This window comes from Odontesthes bonariensis, chromosome 3, assembly GCF_027942865.1.
Source record: "Odontesthes bonariensis isolate fOdoBon6 chromosome 3, fOdoBon6.hap1, whole genome shotgun sequence".
In the NCBI taxonomy this organism is placed as follows: Eukaryota; Metazoa; Chordata; class Actinopteri; order Atheriniformes; family Atherinopsidae; genus Odontesthes; species Odontesthes bonariensis.
Window position 1 is genome coordinate 21,909,979 of NC_134508.1, and position 20,896 is coordinate 21,930,874.

The 20,896-nt window shown below is 40.2% G+C and overlaps 1 protein-coding gene across 2 annotated transcripts in view; it reads right to left on the reverse strand.

Moving 5' to 3' along the window:
- Positions 1-2,756: 2,756 nt before the first annotated feature.
- The window catches only part of srgap3 (SLIT-ROBO Rho GTPase activating protein 3), a 62,776-nt gene continuing 44,636 nt past the window's right edge, over positions 2,757-20,896 (reverse strand). Inside the window, exons 7-22 of one of the 2 annotated variants that reach the window (XM_075460970.1) lie at positions 20,362-20,583; positions 20,114-20,215; positions 19,258-19,455; positions 18,921-19,005; positions 16,468-16,495; positions 15,467-15,569; positions 14,670-14,730; positions 13,951-14,028; positions 13,692-13,826; positions 11,417-11,522; positions 10,438-10,665; positions 10,196-10,269; positions 8,633-8,813; positions 8,331-8,480; positions 7,894-8,209; positions 2,757-6,181 (exon numbers count right to left, since the gene is read on the reverse strand). In XM_075460970.1, coding sequence (XP_075317085.1) covers positions 5,735-6,181; positions 7,894-8,209; positions 8,331-8,480; positions 8,633-8,813; positions 10,196-10,269; positions 10,438-10,665; positions 11,417-11,522; positions 13,692-13,826; positions 13,951-14,028; positions 14,670-14,730; positions 15,467-15,569; positions 16,468-16,495; positions 18,921-19,005; positions 19,258-19,455; positions 20,114-20,215; positions 20,362-20,583 — 2,514 coding nt within the window. In that variant the 3' untranslated portion in view covers positions 2,757-5,734. Of the gene's footprint in view, positions 6,182-7,893; positions 8,210-8,330; positions 8,481-8,632; positions 8,814-10,195; positions 10,270-10,437; positions 10,666-11,416; positions 11,523-13,691; positions 13,827-13,950; positions 14,029-14,669; positions 14,731-14,947; positions 14,979-15,466; positions 15,570-16,467; positions 16,496-18,920; positions 19,006-19,257; positions 19,456-20,113; positions 20,216-20,361; positions 20,584-20,896 lie in introns of both variants that reach the window. The other variant, XM_075460971.1, reaches the window with a different exon arrangement.

Consider the following 20,896-nt stretch of genomic DNA (forward strand, 5'->3'; position numbering starts at 1 on the left):
GACAGTCCATCGATTGACTTCCATTCTATTTATGCATAAGGAAGCCGGTCAGAGTCATTTGCTTTATAAATCCCCAGAAACAGACAACTTTTTAAAAAAGATTTGTGGTAAGGTCAAAGAATTTTGATGAAACTGCTTCACATCAAAGTTTAATTTACTGATCTGCATGCAGTATGGAATACCTAATATCTTTGGAACTCAGATCTCTAATACACAGAGGACTGCAAAATATTAGAAACCAAATAAGCCTGTTTTTTAAAATCATTTTTCAGAGAAGAACTTTTCTCTCTATCTTGCTTCTGACATCTTTCTCTGGTCTAATCTTTCTCTGGTCTCTGGAGTTCATGGTTTGATCTCACCAACAGTCACGAGTTGTGCCAATGTATTCTTTTGGAAGGCTGAAACGGCCAAATGTAGCATAAGTTTAACCACTCCACTGTGTCAACTCTGTAATTGATTTCAATCTAGTTGAATTTATTCAATTTAGTATTAGATCGGACATTATTACGAATAGTTGCTCCACAGTGTCAATCAGTTTTGCTTTCAAATATTGTAAATTATATGGGAGTGGAGTACAAAAAAGTCCTCTACGGCTCATCACTTCTCCTCCAGGGGTTTTATCTGAAGACTGCTCCAGTGTTAATTATTTTGATATGGATAAGATGGGGGAAATAGGCTCTGGAGGTTCAAACAAGAAGTTATGATAATATTGTTCTACTCTGACTCTGAGATAGAGATTATGCTTTATTAAAGCATTTGCTCTCATTTGAGCATTAATCAAAATTAATTATAAGCCAAATTAGATCAACAGAGATAGCTTATGCAACTTATTTTTCAACCCAGCTGTAGCATCTGTTTTTGATGATGGCACGCCTCATTCTGCAGAGGCACACAGCGATTTTCTTGGGGTTGTTGGTCTGGTTGATTTTTATTTTTTTCCTTTTAACCAAGTGATCTAAATAATTTGTTAGATCATTTCACGTTTTATCTCTGACAAAACTCATATTTTTATTTGTCAAACACAGCGCTATTACCCTCCTTTGTATACTTGGTCTATAAGGTTGGCAGTGACAAGTGCTTAGGTGGTAAAAGGAGAATTTAAAATGTACTGTGCTTAGTTAAGGTATGCTGACACGTTTTATGTGTGTCATGTTGATATATTCTACTTCCATCATAAAGGCAGTGTTTGATTAACAATTAATTAGAATCACTCCAAAATAATTTAAACAGTGTGGCCTCGTGTCTTTAACACAATTTAGACTTATTTCCCAATTTTACACATCAGCCCAACCACAGAACTCTTTAAAAATAGACTTTATTGTTATTATGAAGCACTGCATTTACCTAACTCGCACATATTGTGAAAATGTACTACACTGAGTAGATTATAAAAATATTTATCAACACACAAGAAGTAAAGTTGCAGTCGGTTTTGTCCCAAAACAATGGTGAAAAACAATTTTGAGAACGGTTTAAACCTGCCTAGTACAGGTTGAAACCGGTTTGGTCCGGTCCAGGACACACGTGACGTGACACCATTACGTCAGACGGAAGGAATTTGAGATGTTGCCAAACCAATAGAGGAAAAGTATTGGGTCTGATCGAATTGTTGCCAGGCAGAGGAGAGTTTTTTTCTTTTCTTTTTAGGAAAAGGCAGAACTTAACCAGGAATTGAGTGTATAAAAGCTGTACGATGCGACTGTAAAATCAGTCTTTTTCTGGAAAGGATTTGGGTTTATTCCTTTTCACTGAATAAACATTTTGGACTCTCTCCAGTGTCTTTTTTTATTTTTTTTCCCCCCAACACATACCTTACAGTCTAATGAAATATTTGAACACAGTTTCTTGTTTGACATGTCACTGTTGAACAGGGGTTTCTCAGGTGGAACAAATTGAATTTTGTTTATGCTCTGTCAGTGTGCACCGCTGGTGTAATACTCTCTGTCCAAACGGCAAGAAAACCAATTTCAAAAGGAGATGTAATCATCTAATTTATGCTAAACTCAGTATCAGTACTCACGGGTAGTATTTATAGCAGTGCTTGTTGCAAATCGTCAAAGAATAGTCTACAGAATGATGACTACATGCTAAACATGTAAAGCTGATGTCCATCTAACGCTTTCTCTGCTGCAGTTTCTCCATCATGTGGCCACTGAATGAATTACAGAATCTGGTTTATAAGCGTCATCAATTTAATGTTTGTGTATTATATGTATATATATATTAAAAAAAACACTAAATTGGCATCTAATTTTAGATAAAGGTTGAAATCTTTTAAGACAAAAGAATGTTAAATTTGTGTTAAATCCCTCAAATCTTGCTCTCCATTATGGAATTATTCATCCTTCCATGCATCCATCCATCAATCCATTTTTGACACCAGCCTCAGGAGGATTGCACAGAAGAATGAGCCTATCCAAACTGCCAATGGGGCGAGAGGCAGGGTACACCCCAGACGGTTTTTATGTAAGTGCAATAAATTGAACTCACTTATTCCAAAAATTCTCTCAATGCAGCTTTTTCCGCCCTTCTTTCATTTTTACACTTTTAAAGCACATACAGCCTTTTTTGGTACAATGTCAAGTGTCATTTTTGTGTCTCAAACTAGGGTTTTGCTTTCAAAAGCACTCCTAGAATGACAATGATTGTTCTTCAACTAAAGAAAAAGAAAAATCTTGTTGGGGTTTTCTGAGTGTCAACTTCAATTTCGGGTTGGCCTTGATCCACAAAACAATTCAGTCAGAAAAAAAGTCCCATCACAGAGCAATAATGTTTTTATTTTGACGCATGAGTTTTCAACTTCCAGTCAGTGGGATGATGTACATTACATCACAGGTTTCAACCAGCCAGACACGGCATCACTAGACGAACAATTAAAGAGAAGGTAAACAGTGTGACGGTAACTCACACTCCCTAATACAGCCTCACTCTGCTCTTTCACTGTGATGAATCAGTGTACAGTTCTCTCCTCATTTCAGCATATGTTCCATGAAAGAAAATGTCACTGTAATACCACATGTAGAGAGAGAGAAAGTGGGTACACCAAGTTCCTTGTAAGCATACATGACAGAGGCTTGTATCAGTTGTTGCCAACAACACCACAACAACTTTTCTTTGAAATGACAAGAGCTGAAGGCTCCACCACAGCACAGGTAGATCACAGGGGAAACAAAAAAAAAGATGACAAATATTCTGAGATGATTCTAGTGAACTTTAGCAGTAGATAATGTATACAGTAGTTTTTATTTCTCCCACATGAGCAGTTTTTGATGATTCATCACAAAAGTAATATCTTTACATAATGTCTTCCATGTGGTGGTTTGATAACTGAGTAGCAACAGAGTTTAGGACAAAAAAAGGCAACATCAGTTCATGATGAACATGACAACTAATAGACAAATAATACCGTTAAAAAAAGTAAAAAAAAAAGCAAAAGTCCAATAAGAATTGATGTCGTGCACAAAAGGCACTTAAATGTTTCGCTCCACTTCCACAGGTGTCCATAAATTAAAAAGAAATCCAGTTAAATATGAATATTTCACTTCATAAAATTGTGTGCTTTCTGTTACATTATTATCATGGGCTTCACCTGGCGCAAAACTGTAACCAGGACAAAAAGACAATAAGAACAATGTCCATGAAAGGTGACTCATCTGCTGGTTCGTCGTAAGATGCAGCAATACCAGCAGGAACCAGCAGAGGATGGGAATGCACTGCAGAACATCAAATGATATATTGCCTTTTATCTTGGGTGCACAAGCCTTGTTTTTAATAACCCTCCTGCAGCGACACTGTTACATCCAACTGTGATAATCAAAAAGTAAACAAACCACTGACAACAAGCAAATATTTTCAGTTTACAACATGTATCTGTTGTCGACAGCGCAATCAATGCCTGTTTTAAGAGCTAATAATTGAGTTAGTCGTTTTTAAGAAGTTTAAGCATTAATTTCCCAATAAATCAACCTGTTAGTTCCCATTCACTTACAACATTACAGCAAAGGCTACAAGTATCTTAACTCCTCATTCTCAACCCTGTGAATATTAAAGTCAGTTTCTCAGCCTGGTATTGAATCGATCGTTGCGTTTCACCATGGCAAAGCACCACATACAGCCATTGAGTCTGGCACCAGTCCCATATTACAGCGCAAAGCATGCAGAACAGAGAAGGCTCTTTAATATGCAGATTACAAGATTTCTAAAACTAATTTGAAAGAAGAACATTGTTTGAATAGGTACAAACACTTGAATGTTCTTATTTAGTTTTCATCCAGCAAGAAAGGAAGCTTGTGCACTCTGTGTCTATCAGCAAAGATTAGCAAAAGGCAGAAAGTAAGGAGGCTCCATTGGATGAAATTTGGTCTTCTTTCAAATTTAAAATTTGAAAGAGAACTTAAGGAGGGTTCACTACTGCTTTTACTATAAAAAAATAAAAAAATCTGATTTGAAAAGGAGACACTACAACTGAGAACTGTGTGGAACTGATAAATGGTTTGAGAAACACGATGGAGACATTTTATTCATCCTATGTTCTACAGTACTTTTATCAAACGCTTTCTAAACACACAGTACATGGCAAATGACCTGAACTGTATATCAAAGTCAAATTATATGTTTACATTTTACTTGAAATGATAAAAAGGTGGTTAATTAAATTTACAAGTGCAGTTCACACCAACCCTTTGCCCCTTTTTTTTGTATCAACCTGTACATGTTTAACACTTACAAATTACTAGCTATATATTATGTACAAGTTTACCACAGAAATCCTACATTAGCTGGCACACAAGTTTTCTATATCTTATACACAGCACATAAAAAGAAAACATGGAAACAGGCATGTTAAGTCTGTCCACAGTCCAACCATGCATGATGGTGGATGAAAACTTGTTTCAAAGTACTGCGCCACTGATTAGTAAAGTAACTTCAGAGGTCCTCTTCATGCCAAGATGCTTCATCGTTTTGCAGTGATGCCACACACATGCCAATTTTCAAATCTAGCACTGTAGGATAAAAATTATTTCTTTTTGAAACACCTGAAACTTAAGTTTTCTTTTTCAACATTGCGAGTAAGGTCTTAAACCAACATCTCATTCTTACAGTGATTAACAAACATGTACACGGACCATGTCATTACAAATCGTTGCAAGTTGTTTCCTTATGTTCTCCAGTCCTTGCATGCAGGAATAAATGTGACTATTTTGTTACTTTACTGAACAGCCTATGGACTATAATGCAAACAGAATGCATGGTGACTTCAAGTAAGTTTGTATGTACAGCCTTAAGGCCTGTGCCCTAAATGATCAACAGAGGTGGTATTTTAGTCTGAATGCCCAACCCAGTCCAGTTGAGGAGTTTTCACATGTCAGCAGAAGCGATTAAAACTAAAACATCCGCCGGACTGAATATGATGAACTGAATTTCACACAAGTGTTGCTTTACTTGCATCAAATGCATCTCATAAACAAGAACATGGCCAAAGATTTCTGTTGAAACTGAGGTAAAACTGAAATACACATTTTCTTATACACACTTACTGTTAGGTCAAGTTTCACAGAGAGCTGAGGTTTACACCATTACACCTTTACAGCTTTGTCTGCTGCTGTATCACCATGGTAACATGGAGATTCCTGTACAGAGAAGAGCATTTGTTCCTGCTTTCCACAAATCAATACTTTTTTCCGCTTTAGAAAGCTCTGCAGCATTCTCACCAAGCAAGCAGATTACACTTTTGCTACATGGTCCCAGTCTTATCCCCGCCATCACCAGAAATGTTCACATTAGAACCAGAAGCTGTGTTGTTACTTGGAAACATCTTTTCAGTGGGAGTCACAGCTGGGCTGCCGACCCCAGAGGAGCTGGAGCTGCTTGAGCGGTGCTGCGTTGGAGGAGGGCGAACCGGTCTCATGGGCGGGGGGCGTAGTTGAGCCCCAGCCAGCCGGGCAGAGAGCGCGGGTTTGAAGGTGGTCATCATCTCAGAGGTTGAGCTGCTGCTGCGGCGCATGGCTGCTTCCGGGTCACGGATCATGATGGTGTGAAGTGGGCTGCCGGGTTCTGAGCTAACCGGATTCTTCATTGGCTCTAGGGTGTCAAGGACCACGTCAGGAGCCTGTTTAACAGTATTCTGACGCTCCAGCTCACGCAGCTCATGGAGTGCTGTAGTCATAGTCTTTTCTATATCCTGAAGAGATGAGGATAAGGGGAACAAATCCACCAGGTCAGTGTTAGAGTTTGCTACAGAGGATTAAAGGAACTGAAGGACCATCTGTTTGTATGCTTTACTTTATTAACAGCTCAACATTAAAGTCAACATTGCTTACCAAAATAACGACTATTTTTCATACTATAGTCCGTTGAACTAAGTTTGGGGTATTTTCACCCAGCTTTCCTGATAAATACCTCTGTTTTTAACTAAGGTTTGTCCACAGACTTTCAGGGATATTTTTGTTGGGAGACTATGAAGACAATGAGAAAACCTTTAGCTTGTTGATTTTGATATGGGTTAAGGGTCGGTATCCTGTTGTAGAGGCCATGTTATTCTTTTTTTAACAGACTGTGAGGCTTTTTTTTCCAGATTTTGCTGGCATTTAATTTAGTCAGTTCTTTCCTCACAGTAAAAAGCAATCAATAACACTTGCTGTAACACCAGCCCAAATCACGAGGAAAACTGAGACCTCTTTGAAGCCGTTAAAGTGTTACTTTTCATTCCATTTCACTTCAATTACTCTTTGAGTATGTTTGAGGTAAACTGTAACAGCTACAGTCGCTAACTGATGAGGATCATTTTGAGAAGGACCTGCAGTGTTTTTTTTAGCTTGTCATTCACACCAGTGTTTCTTAGAGGTGTGCCTGTTGCCCAGCTCCAGTCAAGTTCTGACATTTATAAAAAGTCTCAAAGGCTCCTCTCAGACTGACAGCTACAGCAGGGGGCCCAGCTCTGTTCATACAATCCTACCCAATTTGCCTCTGTACTATAATTGTCTGGCAGTCTTGTTATCCCTTTTTTCAATTCAATTCAATTCAATTCAAATTCAAAAATACTTTATTTATCCCAGAGGGAAATTAAATGTAATTTAAAGGCAGGGTAGGGGATCTTTTTCTGGAACATTTTTTTACATATTGCTTGAAATACTCTTCACACCCCCATTGCAACCAATTAATTAAAAGTTTTGACACAAATATGAAAAGTTTTAGTGGCCTCTAGAACGTACAATCTAGGAAAAACAGTATCCAATCATTGTGAACGGACCGTTCACAATGATTGGATTCTGATGCCGTCTATCAAACTGCAATCTGCTCCTCCCCCCCCCCTCCTTCCCCCTGTGCGCGTACCCTGCTCCGTGAACGTCCAGAAGCTTGGCAGGAAGCCAAACTAGAGCCAGCTTGGCTAGCACCTAGCATTATTAAACGTATAGTTAGCATAAACTAAATACTAAATACTAAATACGGCAACGATCGATGCTTGCTGTCAGAACAGCGCTCGTGCACCTTCGTGCTCGTGCGCGTTCATGTACTCTAGAGGCGTGCCTTCGGGGGGAAAGTGAAGAAAAGGGTTGGGACTTCTTACCTGTGTATTTTCAAAATGCAGCTTCGCTGGACTCAAAATCCAGGATCTCCTACCCTACCTTTAATAACCACTTGCCCGTTTCTTTTGCCTCTATCAAAACTTCACATCTTAAAAGGCATTTACTGAACATTTTGTCAATAGGTATTTCATATTTTCAACCACTCACACACAGAATTGAAGTTAAGTTGAGTGTGGATGGGTTTGGAGAGGAGGGCATATTTACGTGATTTATAGTACAAAAGGAAGAAGACAGCAACACACACACTCAGCAAATAAAAAGCTCTTCCATGAGTAAAAACAGTAAAAGGTTCATGAAGTGCTCTTACCTCAGCCAGGGCCTCAGTCTCCAGTGTTTTGTGGTCCCCGAGGCTGCTGTGACGAGTGGTGCCTGGTACTGGTCTCAGTGGGTGGCCCTCGGGAAAGGCCTTCCTGTCTGGGTAGTTAATACTGCCAGCACTACCAAATGTACCTAGGCGCCGTTTTTCTGGACTCTCCGTACGACCTTTGCTGATGGATATCTTGTGAGGGCTGCTGGGACAGGCCGCAGCCCGCGGTGGAGTATCAGCCACTCTGGTTGGGCTGTGGGTCTCTGTACCGCTCCGACGACGCGGGATTGCAGCTCCATCGGATCGTAACCTGACCCTGTGAAGGGCAATCAGATCCAACCCATCAGGAAATCTTCTCAATATTACAAATATTTAAAAGGTGAAAGATAACAGTTGATTAAACATGATGATGAAAGATTGTTCTTAATTGTATCCACCTTCCCATGACTCCTCCAAAGGTATAATCTGGTGATTGGTCGCATGGCGATGGCATGTCATTTTTGGATGAACCTTTTTCTTCCAGCAGTGGTCCACTGCTAGCTTCACTATCTGCTTTCTGGCTGAGGTTATCTGAGAATGCATCATCCCTGGAAGAGCACAATCAGCAGTGTTGAGCTCAACATGTGAATAAAAACTACAATACATGTCATGACTTAACGATTTAAACAGAGCAGAATCATAAAGACCATCACTTTTCACAAGATACACGAAAGCTGAAGTGGTCTTTGGTGTTACGTACAGGTCTTGTACAACAATATATTGATGGGGGATGAGGCCATCCACGCCATTATGACGGCCCTCCCACCAGTCCTCTGATGCTCTGTGATACAGAAGCAGAGAGGCCCCCTTCTTGAATGACAGCTCCCTCGGGCTACGTCCCACATAGTCAAACCTAGCAATGGCCTCAATCTGCTCGACCTCTGAAACACACAAACAGCAAAGAAAACTGTTATAAAATGTTGCATGTTGCTTAAATCTTAGAATCAATAAAGCAAGAATGAGAACCATTTTTTCCTGTAAAATGACACTGACTGTTCTCCTCAGTTAGGGCCTAAACTAACCTTATCTTAGAACATGGTACTAACATTTAAGTCAAAATGAACAAAACAAACATTTGAAGTTCCAGTATTTATTATATTACCTTTGTGCTATTTCTCATTCAGTGTAGGGTTTAAATGATATACACATGTTTGCAATGTAAGTCTACAGGCCAGCAGGGGTCAGTCAAACTTAACAGTTTAACAGCAGTCATCTCTGAGCAAGCGTCCTCTCGTTTAAAGAGAACGTCCAGAAGGTTTTATTATTAAAAACCCACCTGAGCTTTGTCTGGATGCTATAGCAGCAGAGTGAGACACATTTGAAAATGAGCCTCGTTCAAATTTGATTTTAGTAATACTCAAATTAAAAGTGAAAGTCCATGATCATCACAGCAGGGGATAAGCTCTAATTTCAAATTCATCTTCTTTTCTTTCATGAAAAATATGACTTTTACTAGTGGACATAAACTGCAACCCCAAAGCCTGCCATGTCAAACAAGATTTTGTTTTGTATCGAGGCCCAACAAGAAGCCTTTGTTTTCTTCTCCAGGAGACAGCGAGAAAGCCGAGATGGGGTCAGCACTTGTTACCAACAAAGCCAGCTACAAAGATGAAGCTCAAAGACAGGTTCACCCTGGTACTCTTTACAACCTTAAAGGAGATATGATTCCATGTATAACCAGTATTTTGGCTTTTATGTCTGGCCCAGTTATGTATTCAAAGCTCAGAGGACGACAGGGGAAATACTATAGGAGAAAGTCCCAGGAGAAATGCTGACGAACACTGAACAAAGAGCGAGCGGGAGGGGGGGAGGCACATGCTCACATACACACAGAAACATGGATCAAAGAGGCTGTGGTGCATGCCAGTACTGTTTACCCAACTTGCCATCAGCTTCAAACGTCACATAAGTCTTTGCATTCAGAAGCTGCTGCAGCTAAAACCTCCTTCACTTTTCAGTGAAGAGTGCGTAACAAAAAATGTCCGTCTGCACTTTAGGCTTCCCCAGCCTCAAAGATTTTTCAAAAAACATCATGTTCTCTTATATGAACTCAGTGTTGTACTATTTCGCAAAGAAGCTCGAAAAACTCCTAACAATAGGCACAATGGGAAAAATAATTGCTGAAGAGTACAAATAGGACAACTCTACAGCCATAGTGGAGGCTTTGTGAGGCTGCATGGGCACACTCCAATCTCAGCTAAAAACATACCATCATAATAAAAAAGCCTCTTCAGGAAAAACTCTATGTGACTGCTGTGCTAACCTTCATCACTGGTGTGTGGCTCTGTTCCATTATCAGCCTCGTCAATGGTTCCTGGTTCACTGTGAGGGCTGTCACTATAAGAGCAAATGCAAAGTGAAAAGACACCCTCTGTCATGATTAATTTTTATGAACAGGGAGCATATTTAAGCGGAGAATTAGCTGATGAGACTGAATACAAAGCAGAGAACTATATAATTATTGCAATTTGCATGAGTTCATTGTCAGAGCAATTCAGTACCTACCAGTACTCTTCCCCCCCAGTCATGCACTTCTCATATACTGGTCCATCCAGCTCCCGTTGATTCGGAAAGATGACCTCATTGTGGATAATGATGGTCTTGATGACCTCGTTTACATGTGCCTGACACGTCACAGGATCCTGACTGTCTGGGATGGGCATCAGCGTCGGACCAAAGCAGATAGCCAAATTGTACGGATCCATCATGTTTTCATCGCTGTACTGGGAAAGACTAAGAAACAGCACAGGAGAGCAGAGAGCTTTTAATCTATTAAATATCTGTAAACTGAGAATAAGCTGTCACATAAAAGTAATCAAGTGGTCCAGTGCTAGAATTAAATTATTGGTGATTTTTGTTTCAGGAAACAAACGGCCGTAATCTGATGAGAACAGCTGTGCACGGTGCAGACACATCTTTCAGAGTCTTTAATGTCGAATGAGTTCTGTTTTTACATATAATCTTAAATGCATCAACGCACAGGGGAGTTAGACATCTGCTCAAAACCCATTGTGATCAATTAACCTTTTAACGTATCAACTTATCAAGCATACTCCACAATCCATTCTTGGAAACTAAATCATCAGCACAGCAGGAAGAAATAATAAGAAGCCACATTAATAACATGCCAAGACTGAGCAGAAACATCCCCGGTGGAATGGCTCCAACATAGAAAGGATATTGCCCTGTTGGCAAACCTATTAAAAGACCAATCACTACAACAAGGCATGTAAATAACAGAGTAAATGAGTTACTAACAAGATGCAGTAATAGATAGCAAGTTGTCTGACGTTTTCACTTGTATATCTATCAAGTGTTTGTCTTCTGTACTGCTCATTGTGGAGCAGAATAACATTTGCATGTAAGGTAAGGTGCCGTTTCTAATGTCATATCCTCTATGATGGCTATGCAAACAGAAAAGGATCTTTGCACAGCATCTTTTGCACTTTATTGGCTGTGTCTTGAGGAGTCTAGTGTGACTCACTGATTGAGAAAGGCAAAAAGGTATCTCATGACGATAATGACTGTCCGAGAAAGAGTCACAATGATCTGCTGGAGATGATGTGCTCTCTCAGCTCCGGAGTCCAGCTCTGAAATACAGAAGACAGAGATAAAGAAGTGTAACAAAACTGCTTCACAATGTAATAAGAGAATATATGAATACATTCACCCTTTGCAGCAATAACTTAAAATAATCAATTCATTGAGTTTTACAGACACTCGTAATCCATTTATGCGCAACCCACCAAAGGATTTCAATCAAGTTGAGGTCTGGACTTTGTCTTGTTTATTGTTACAAACTATTTTCTTTTTCAGACATTCTGTTGTAGATTTGTTGCTGTGTTTGGGATCATTGTTCTTTCTTATTACAGCATTTCAGCCAAGATTTAGTAGTCAGACAGATGGCCTCATATTTGACTAGAATATTTTGGTATACAGGGGGGGGGTCATGGTTTTTACCAAACATAGTGCTGTGCATTAAAACCCACAGCATAATGTATTATTATGCTGGGTTTTTTTCTGTCTGTTTGCTCATTGTTTTTCCTATTTTACTGTCATGGACTTATACATTTAACATGCTTACTGAGGCCTGAGCATCTGGGGTTTTTTGTACTGTCATTAACTTTAACTTCTAACAAGAAAATTATTACTTCAAGTTATTGGTGCTAAAGTTGGTTCCACAAGCGACTGGATAGTGTGAACATAGTTTTTCATACACTGTTTCTGCATTTTGGCTTAGTTTTTTTATCAAGTAATGACATAGGGTAATATATCATGTATTCATCCGAGGCTGTATCTCACTCCAGACTGGAACATTTCCAAAGGCCTTAAAAACCGCTGTCATTAAGCCTCTTCTAAAGGTTAGAAGACTGGTTGGAAATCCAGTCTAGATACATTGTGTCACTGCATCGAACAGATCAGTGTGTGGATGCAAAACAATTTTCTCCAGCTAAACTCAGACAAAACTGAAATCATTGTCTGTGGCCCACAGAAACAAAGAGAAAGTGTTGTCAGTCACCTCGAGACTCTCTCTCTTAAACCTAATAATCAAGTTAGAAATCTCGGGGTAATATTGGACTCAGACCTGAACTTTAACAGCCACATTAAATCAGTAACATCAGCAGCTTTTTACCATCTAAAAAACATTGCCAGAATCAAAGGAATAGTGTCTAAACCAGACTTAGAAAGACTAATCCATGCGTTTGTCTCCAGCAGGTTAGACTACTGTAACGGCCTGCTCACTGGGCTCTCTAAACGGGCTATCAGACAGCTGCAGTACATCCAGAACGCTGCTGCTCGAGTCCTGACTAGAACCAGGAAATACGACCATATTAGTCCAGTGCTCAGGTCTCTGCACTGGCTTCCTGTCGCTCAGAGAATAGACTTTAAAACAGCTCTGCTTGTGTACAAGTCTCTTCATGGTCAAGCGCCAAAGTACATCTCTGACATGTTAGAGCCATATGAACCAACTCAGGCTCTGAGAACCTCAGGGAGGGGTCTCCTGATCTTGCTCCTAAAATCTGGAACAGTCTTCCAGAAGATGTGAGACAGGCCTCAACTCTGACAATGTTTAAATCCAGGCTGAAAGCAGTTCTATTTAGCTGTGCATATGACACCTGAAAGTATTTTATCTGCACTCTTCACTTTTAAATTAATTAATTAATGATTATTTTTTATGTTTTTTTTAATTTTTTTTAATTTATTATTTTTTTAATGATTTTATTGCCTTCTTGTGATTTTATGTAGCTGTAAAGCACTTCGAATTACCTTATGTACGAATTGTGCTCTATAAATAAAATTGCCTTGCCTTGCCTACTCAGATGAATCTGGTCAGATGATGATTTTTTATTATGTCCACATATGTACAATTGTAAACAGTGTACTTTATCTTTTTATATGACAGTAGGTTTGAAAATAGAAAAAAAAAGAATATAGAAGCAAAGCAAAAGGCAGAAAAGATTTTAAAAACTTTGAGTCTCAGACATGCCCCCTCACGCTTTTCACCACATCCCCTAAAGCGAACTGAATGATCAGCCTATTAGAAACAGCAGGAAACCTATTATGTGGTGAACTGCACATGGCGCAGGACACTGATGTGGCTTACACCCTCCTCTTCCTACTGGCTCTCTGATAGACAGCAGGCGCAAATGCTGGGGTGGATATTACTTCCATGTGCTGCAAAGTGTTCATGTAAGGTGCATTTTCTCCATTTGATCAAGTCCACTCAAAAGCCCATTGAGTATTTTCAGTTGACTCACTGATGGTAGAGATGAAGTCCAAAAAACGCTCCTTTGGGAAAAGAGGGTTCTCCAATCCTCTAAAGTACAGTTTCAATACCCCTGCGACTGAATTAATATCATGATCATTCTGGTCATCAATCAAGGGATCTTCACCTGACAAAAAAATAAATAAATAAAAAAGTGAATTTTTTTGAGTGGTTGCATTTGTTGAACAAACTGACTAAATGGGTTTATTCTGAGTGTTTGCGACATGACAAGAAGGAATGTGTGGACTCACCTCTCTCAAAAGAGTTCTTAATATCATTGACCTCCACCTGCGACCCTGGAACACGGAATATTCCTTGTTGCTGCAACCCTGAGAGAAATGCAAACCAGAATTTTACGATTTAAAGCTCTGCCAACTACCATTTCCCCCAAACCACATTACCAGCTTCATGAAACCCTATTGGAAACATATAACACATAGCCGGAAATGTAATCTAGTCACAAAGGGGAGATGCGTATTTTTCCAGGAGAGGGCCTCTTAGTGAGCCTGCAGCATGTGCTTCCAGTTAGAGGCTTCTAATCAGTTTTCTGTAGTTTCATTAGGTCCAGATCCAGAGCAAAGGCCTGCAGGCTACAGCAATGAGCTGAAGACAGATGTGATGGTAGACAGGGCGGAGAGCTGCGTGTGTCTGTGTGTGTGCGAGCATATGTGCGTGGGGGAGGGGTGGGGTGACGAACAAAGACCAATTCGACTTTCAAAACTATGTGTGATCTATTGTTATGAGCTTGTCAAATCTTTGGCAGGCAGCTGAGCACCTCAGAGACTGAGGTGAAGAGCAGAGCAGGTCAGCCTCTGCATCTGTGCCTATTTGTGGCAGTAGATTGCCTTATCCAGCAGCTGCGTCACTTCTTATGAAGCTAAAGGAGATTTCAAAATATTTCATCGTTTTCTTCCTTTTTCTGCCCTATAGCTCAGAAATAACACTCAAAACAGCAAGATGTGAAACTTACCGTACAGATTGATGTATCTGATACAGCTTTCAACAACAAGGGGAATCGGTTGACCTGAATCCTAAAATTAAATGAAATAAAATGAAAATACAAACACAAGTCTAATTTCAACATGAAGCAATACATACTTAGTGACATTACTATTCGTAAAAACATCAAATAACTAAAACATCCAAAGAGTAAATAGTGTAGCACAACAGAAGCAAGTTAGTTAGTAGTAATGGTGCCATATTATTAGTTACATTTTTTCCCTGCTTTATATTTGTTAACAGTGGTACCTGAATACGAGTACGAGCATTCCTTCTTCCTCTGGGAAAGAAAGCAGCAAAGCACAGAGAAGCAGAGTAAGAGGGGGCAGAGAAGCACAGCATTAGAAAAGCTCAAGGAACAAATGACCCCTATGGAGGTTAAGAAGGCTAAGAACAGGGACTGGCATTAGGAAAGCTACAGAATGGCAGTCAGGAGTGGGTGCATTGAGGGACAAAGCAGATGCACTGCTCTCTCCTGCCTCAGTCATGGTGGTTGGATTTAAGGAGAAGGCCAGAGATGCTATATTGTTCTGGAGGGAATAAAAAAGAGACAGCTGACTGTCACTCTGTCTGTGTGCATCAGCAGAACCATGGAAGGAAAGAGGAGGATTATAGATTAAACAGAGGCGTTATATCACGGCCAAAGGCAGCTGGAAGAAGAAGGAATGGATGGCTAAAGTGAGAAGAAGAATGAGTACAAAGGCTCTAGTTGCCATCCCCTCCTGCACCACAGGGGCTTCTCAGTCACACACCACCACCAGGGGGTACCTTGATGAAGGTCTCCATATTGCCGTTAAACAGCTTATGGTTATACATGGAGCGTGGTCTGGGTTTCCGCATTTTCTGTGGTTTAGGGGGAAGGGTGGGAGGCCTGGGAGTGATGGACAAGGGGGACAAAAATATATCTTGTGAAACTAAAGAACCAAATGTGACTCAAAAATAGTTACAAAAATATGATTTCTAATTTGGAGCTTTGAAAAAATTAAAAACAGTAATAAAAAAAAATATATATAGTTTTAATCTGAAAAAGCAAACAAAAAATAATAAGAAAAGGTTACTTTGATCAAGTTGACCCCCCCTCAATACTACAAATGTGTTGGAAGGAGCAGAAATGAAGCACTTGATTGTTAATATAACATACACTACTAAAATTACAGTCATAGATTTATAAGTTACGTGATCTGCATGTGAATAATGCTGAAAAAATGTAACATTTCCACTCTGAAAACACATCATGTTTGCAAAACCATCTTATCAATGATATCAATGCATTTGCAATAGGTTCCGTTTAATCCATTGATATGAATGCTTTAACCCTGCTTGTCCAAACGAATGCAGAGATAACGTAATTTTGTTTGACAGCTTCATCCAGTTGCAGTAAAAAAACCTAATTACAATGTCTAAAAACCTTCAATATAAAAATCCCAATTTAATTAAAGCATGCTCAAGACAACATGTTCTTTTTAAAGACAGAAACCCTCCCCAATGTGTACATACTGATTTATGTTGTGTATCATTTTACAACTACATAAACCTACTAAATAAACACACTATTCATTTGGCCATATTTATTAAAAAACACTTCTTTTTTAAAAAAAAAAAATATTTTTCTCTGCTTGGTTGTTTAAACAACCTCTGTTCAACTTTTGCCTTTTCCTCGTTGGAGTGGACTTTAATGGTCAAAAGGTCGGAGACGAATGAAATAAGCAGGTGTTCCATGGTAGTAAAGCAGGGATTACAAATGGCGCACTTCTCAGATGGGATCTCACCTTGTAGTTCCACATTCAGCTCTTTCCCCTGAGAAAAAAACAAAAGAGGGACATGTTATATACTTGTGTCGTTATAGTACACATTACACAGACTCCAGCCAGTCTCTTGCCTCACTGAAGGGTTGCATGACACACAACATCACTATTGAGAGAGAGAGAGATGAATAGAGCTGTGCCAACACTACTCAGTGGACAAAGCCACTGAGCAGTCGTCGCTGAAGCCTCAGGGGACGCAGAGGACCCCGAAAGGTCACGGGCCTCCTCCAGAGCAAAGAAACAGGGGTGGGTGGCAGCTGCAGGTTGGGGAGGGAGGGGCCCATCAGTGGTGACACTGACCATTGTCTGTGCTGGTTCACTGAGCCTTTTGTTGTTGTTTTTTCCCAACAACGCATGCACATAATACATGTATTCTTATATTTTGGCTGACCTAAAAGATGCGGGAACATTATCAAACAGAATGAAAAGAAAGAAAAATGCTAAGCAAATTCAAAGATAGCCCAAAATGTCTTTAGGAAGAGAGAGTCAGAGACTTTGTCCAGCAGAGACTAAGTTATAGCTCCCATATAAAAAAAAAAAACAATGCCACCAAAAGATTCTCTTTATTGCATCCAATGATAAGTAGAAAGAGTGAATGCAAACCCGTTTCTCAACAAATCTTTCAAGCAGATGGGACCAGGTCTCTGGAGCCTTCATGTGAAAAAACAACAGCATGTTTCGCCTCACATCATTCCACTGAGTGACTGCTTTTCTATCTTTGACCAGCATCACTCAAAATTTTAAAGCAAAAGAAAAACACTCCGCTTAAAATTTCCTCTCATTTCACATCCAAAGATGTATCTTCTATAAACATAAAAAGCAAAAAGAATGAATAAGATTTCTCTGAACAAAATAATTGGTGGGCTGATAGATATCTTACTTCCATCTTTCCGAGAGCCAGAACTTGATCTCATGTTTTTTTATCAATACATGCGTCAAGATGTAAATGCCACGTGGCACTCACCAGTCTCGTCTTGTTCCCTCTGCCGTGCTCACACCCACCCACGCATATACACAAACAAGCTATTTTCAGTATGTGGCAATGAGCTAATGAGCACGACTCATCCGTGATTGATCAACTAAATAATTAAACATGGGCGGTTCCTGGAGACGCCATATGCTCTGCTCTTACGTTCTCTCAGCTGCTCTACTGGGGACACTTGACCACAGTATAATGTGACTGTTTATGACAGGAGCAGCAAGCAGCTGATTGGTTGCAAACTTTCATCATTAGGACAATCTGAAGTCCTGAGAATGAAACTCAACATTAGGAAATGAATATAACTTAAAGGAGAATTCCGGCATTTTTACAAACATATCCCATCTGTTGGAGACCAAGGAAAGTTTGCCAAAGGGAAAAACGCGAGAAATGTTCATGCCCGCTGCGCAAAGTTGTCCGATTGCGCTGATTTCCATGAAAGCGGGCTCTATCGAGCAAGCGTTTAACCTTTCCTGAGTCTTCGGCGATCGATTCATTTGTGCGCACGCCTGTGGAACACGGAAGCTGAGAAAGGTAAGTGCGCTGTTTTTGAAATCTCAAAATGTATAATGTCTGTGCTAGCTAATGGTATGGTTAGCCCCTGGGTTGAATTGTATTGCTACTGACACCACGGCCAATTCGGTAAAAAGTATTTTGATACACGTTAAGAGCCTCAGGAAAGGTTAAACGCTTGCCCGATAGAGCCCGCTTTCATGGAAATCAGCGCAATCGGACAACTTTGCGCAGCGGGCATGAAAATTTCTCGCATTTTTCTCTTTGGCCAACTTTTCTTGGTCTCTAACAGATGAGATATGTTTGTAAAAATGCCGGAATTCTCCTTTAAGTGTGGAATGCAGATTTTTATTCAGGTTCTCAAGGCCTCAGCTTGCTACACTTTATGCCCTTTCAAATTTGGTGAAGCCCTGACGCAGGAGCAGCTGCAGAAATGGGCCCTGGTTTGGTTGAACTGATTGATTGGGCGTAAACTATTCATGGCTGAGGTGACAAGGGGATCCCGGGGGAAGAGGTGGAGCCAAGGAAATCCTCTCTCCTGCAGGATGGAAATGGAAACCCTCCCAACAGCTACACCATATAGCGACTAATTAGATAATGCTCTAACCAGTGGAGATAAGCACAAAGAGAAATGAACACCTTGATGTCAGTGTGACCTGTTTTGGGAGTGATAGCACTGCTTTTTAAAATCAGCTTTCAATTCCTCTTTTTTTCTGCTGCCTTTTCAGATGCCCCACGTCTTTGTAGACGCCAATATATCATTCCCTTCTTATCAGATCCACCACTGCAACCCTGAATGCAAGAGTTTTCGCAAAGTTATGAGAAGATTTTACGGGTCATCAGCACAACAACCTAGCTCTTGTGCACAGCATTAAAAAAAAAAAGAAAAAGACTTCAGACAAACGGAAGAAAAATGTCTCTTTACCTTCCCCCAGTGTCTGCTTAAGTAAGTCATGCTTGGCTTGTAGTTTAATGATGAGGTTACTGCCATTCAGGAACTCCTTGAATTTCTAGATGGAGAGATGAAGGCATAAATGAGTCAAGACCGGCACAAATCGATCACATGAGCGCCGTTAAAGAATTTAGTGTTACTAAATCAGCGAAAATTTAATTCGTTGCAGTTTTAATTTGATGTCTGTTTTCGGAACATGCAGCGAGAATGACTGAGGCCTTCGTTTCGAAAAGCGGCATAAAGCCGGCGCTCACAACCGGCTGATACCCGTTAACGGTTTGGACCAACAGACAGAACGAAATAAACTTACCGAAAAGTAGAACATCTCAGTCTCCTGTTGGTTCGCCCTCCTCTTGGCTACATTGAGCTTGCTCATGTATGACTCGGACGCCACAGATTTGATGGATTCAGTGGACCGACTGTGCTGAAAGGCATCTGACACGTCAAAGTCTTCCACTGTCAGCATGTCGTGCAGTGTTTGCATGGTGGCATCCAAAGTCTTCCTCACCTGGATAGATTTCAGAGGGGAAAAGGAGAGCGAAGATGACACATGTCCATATTATCTGTTTAATGCGCGTCATTGATTTGTTTCGAGAACATTTGAAATATCTGGCGACACTCAAAGGCAACAGGGAGTTATTTATGGGACTAGGACATTCGCAGTACAACATATCTGATTGCCGGACAATAAATTACCTTAAACTGCACTGAAAATGACAGAATCAGAATAGAATCAGAATATAAATTGCGGGCAGTAGGCAGCTCAGGTCTGCATTGGACTATGACATGAAAAAGTGTCTTGGAAAGATATGTAAGTACTGAGGAGGCTTTTTGATTAATAAATGTAATTTCCAGTAATGACATGGCTCCTCCATTATCCTCCTGAACACAATACACAGAGTGACAGAGAAGAGACAGCGCTATTTCCACCTCCATTTGCACCTTTTGTGTCTTCCCCTTCTAAGAAACGTCTGCCTTCATGACAAAACAGACAATTTTATATATAATAACATCTCATCTCCCTCAGAGCCAGGGTGATTGGAGAGAAACTGCAAAGAGAGCAGATGGTGATGTGGCCCTTCTGCTTGGTGTTTTGCCCTTTGATGGCCTGATGGTTCTGGGGAAAATGAGACAGACGTTTGTCTCTTATTTTCATATGTACTAACCTCCTCATTCTCAATCTTTAGTGTTGCTAAGCGAGATTGCAGTTGGTGGTAGCGCATCAGGAGTTCAGTCTGGACCGGCTGCTGGGCGCTGACCTGGCACACCTGAGGGGAAGGAAGGAAAATGGACAGAACAGCTCGATTTTAAGCAGTAACAGTTTATCTATTTAAAAGAATATATTGATCAAAATCAGTGATAACAAAAAGAAATGTTTAAAAAAAAAAAAGCTGAAGCATTCAGATCATCTTACCTCGTCTCCCATGTGTGGCAGGTATTCAAAGCGCATTGGAGGACAGAACACCTGGTTATGCATATCCATGATCTTGTGCTTGTCACTGCGGGAGTCCAGGTTGTCCACTGCATTCTCGATTATATCCAGTCCCTCGTGGCGCGATGTCTCGAGGTTGTACTCTGCAGACAAGTAGGTCCTGAAGGTGCGTGCCAAGCTGGCATGGTAGCCCAGGTCGCAGCACTGTGGAGATAAAATAACAGATAAACAACCTGAAAAACACTCTACACAAAGATTAGAAAAATAAACTGTAGGTATTATGTAATTAAGAGTTACTTAACACAAGGTGATATTACAGTTAGTGTAGTGAGCACACCCCGCAGTACTCTCTCACTGTTTACAACTGGGGCTTCAGTGTGTTAAGTTATTCTGTAACTAAACAAATTTTTTGTTGTACAGTATATTAGTTTGAGCAAGCTTCTTCAAATTCAGGCCTATCTAATTGACTAGAGACCAAATTATGTTCTGCTTCACGTTACCGTTCGAAAATAGAAGT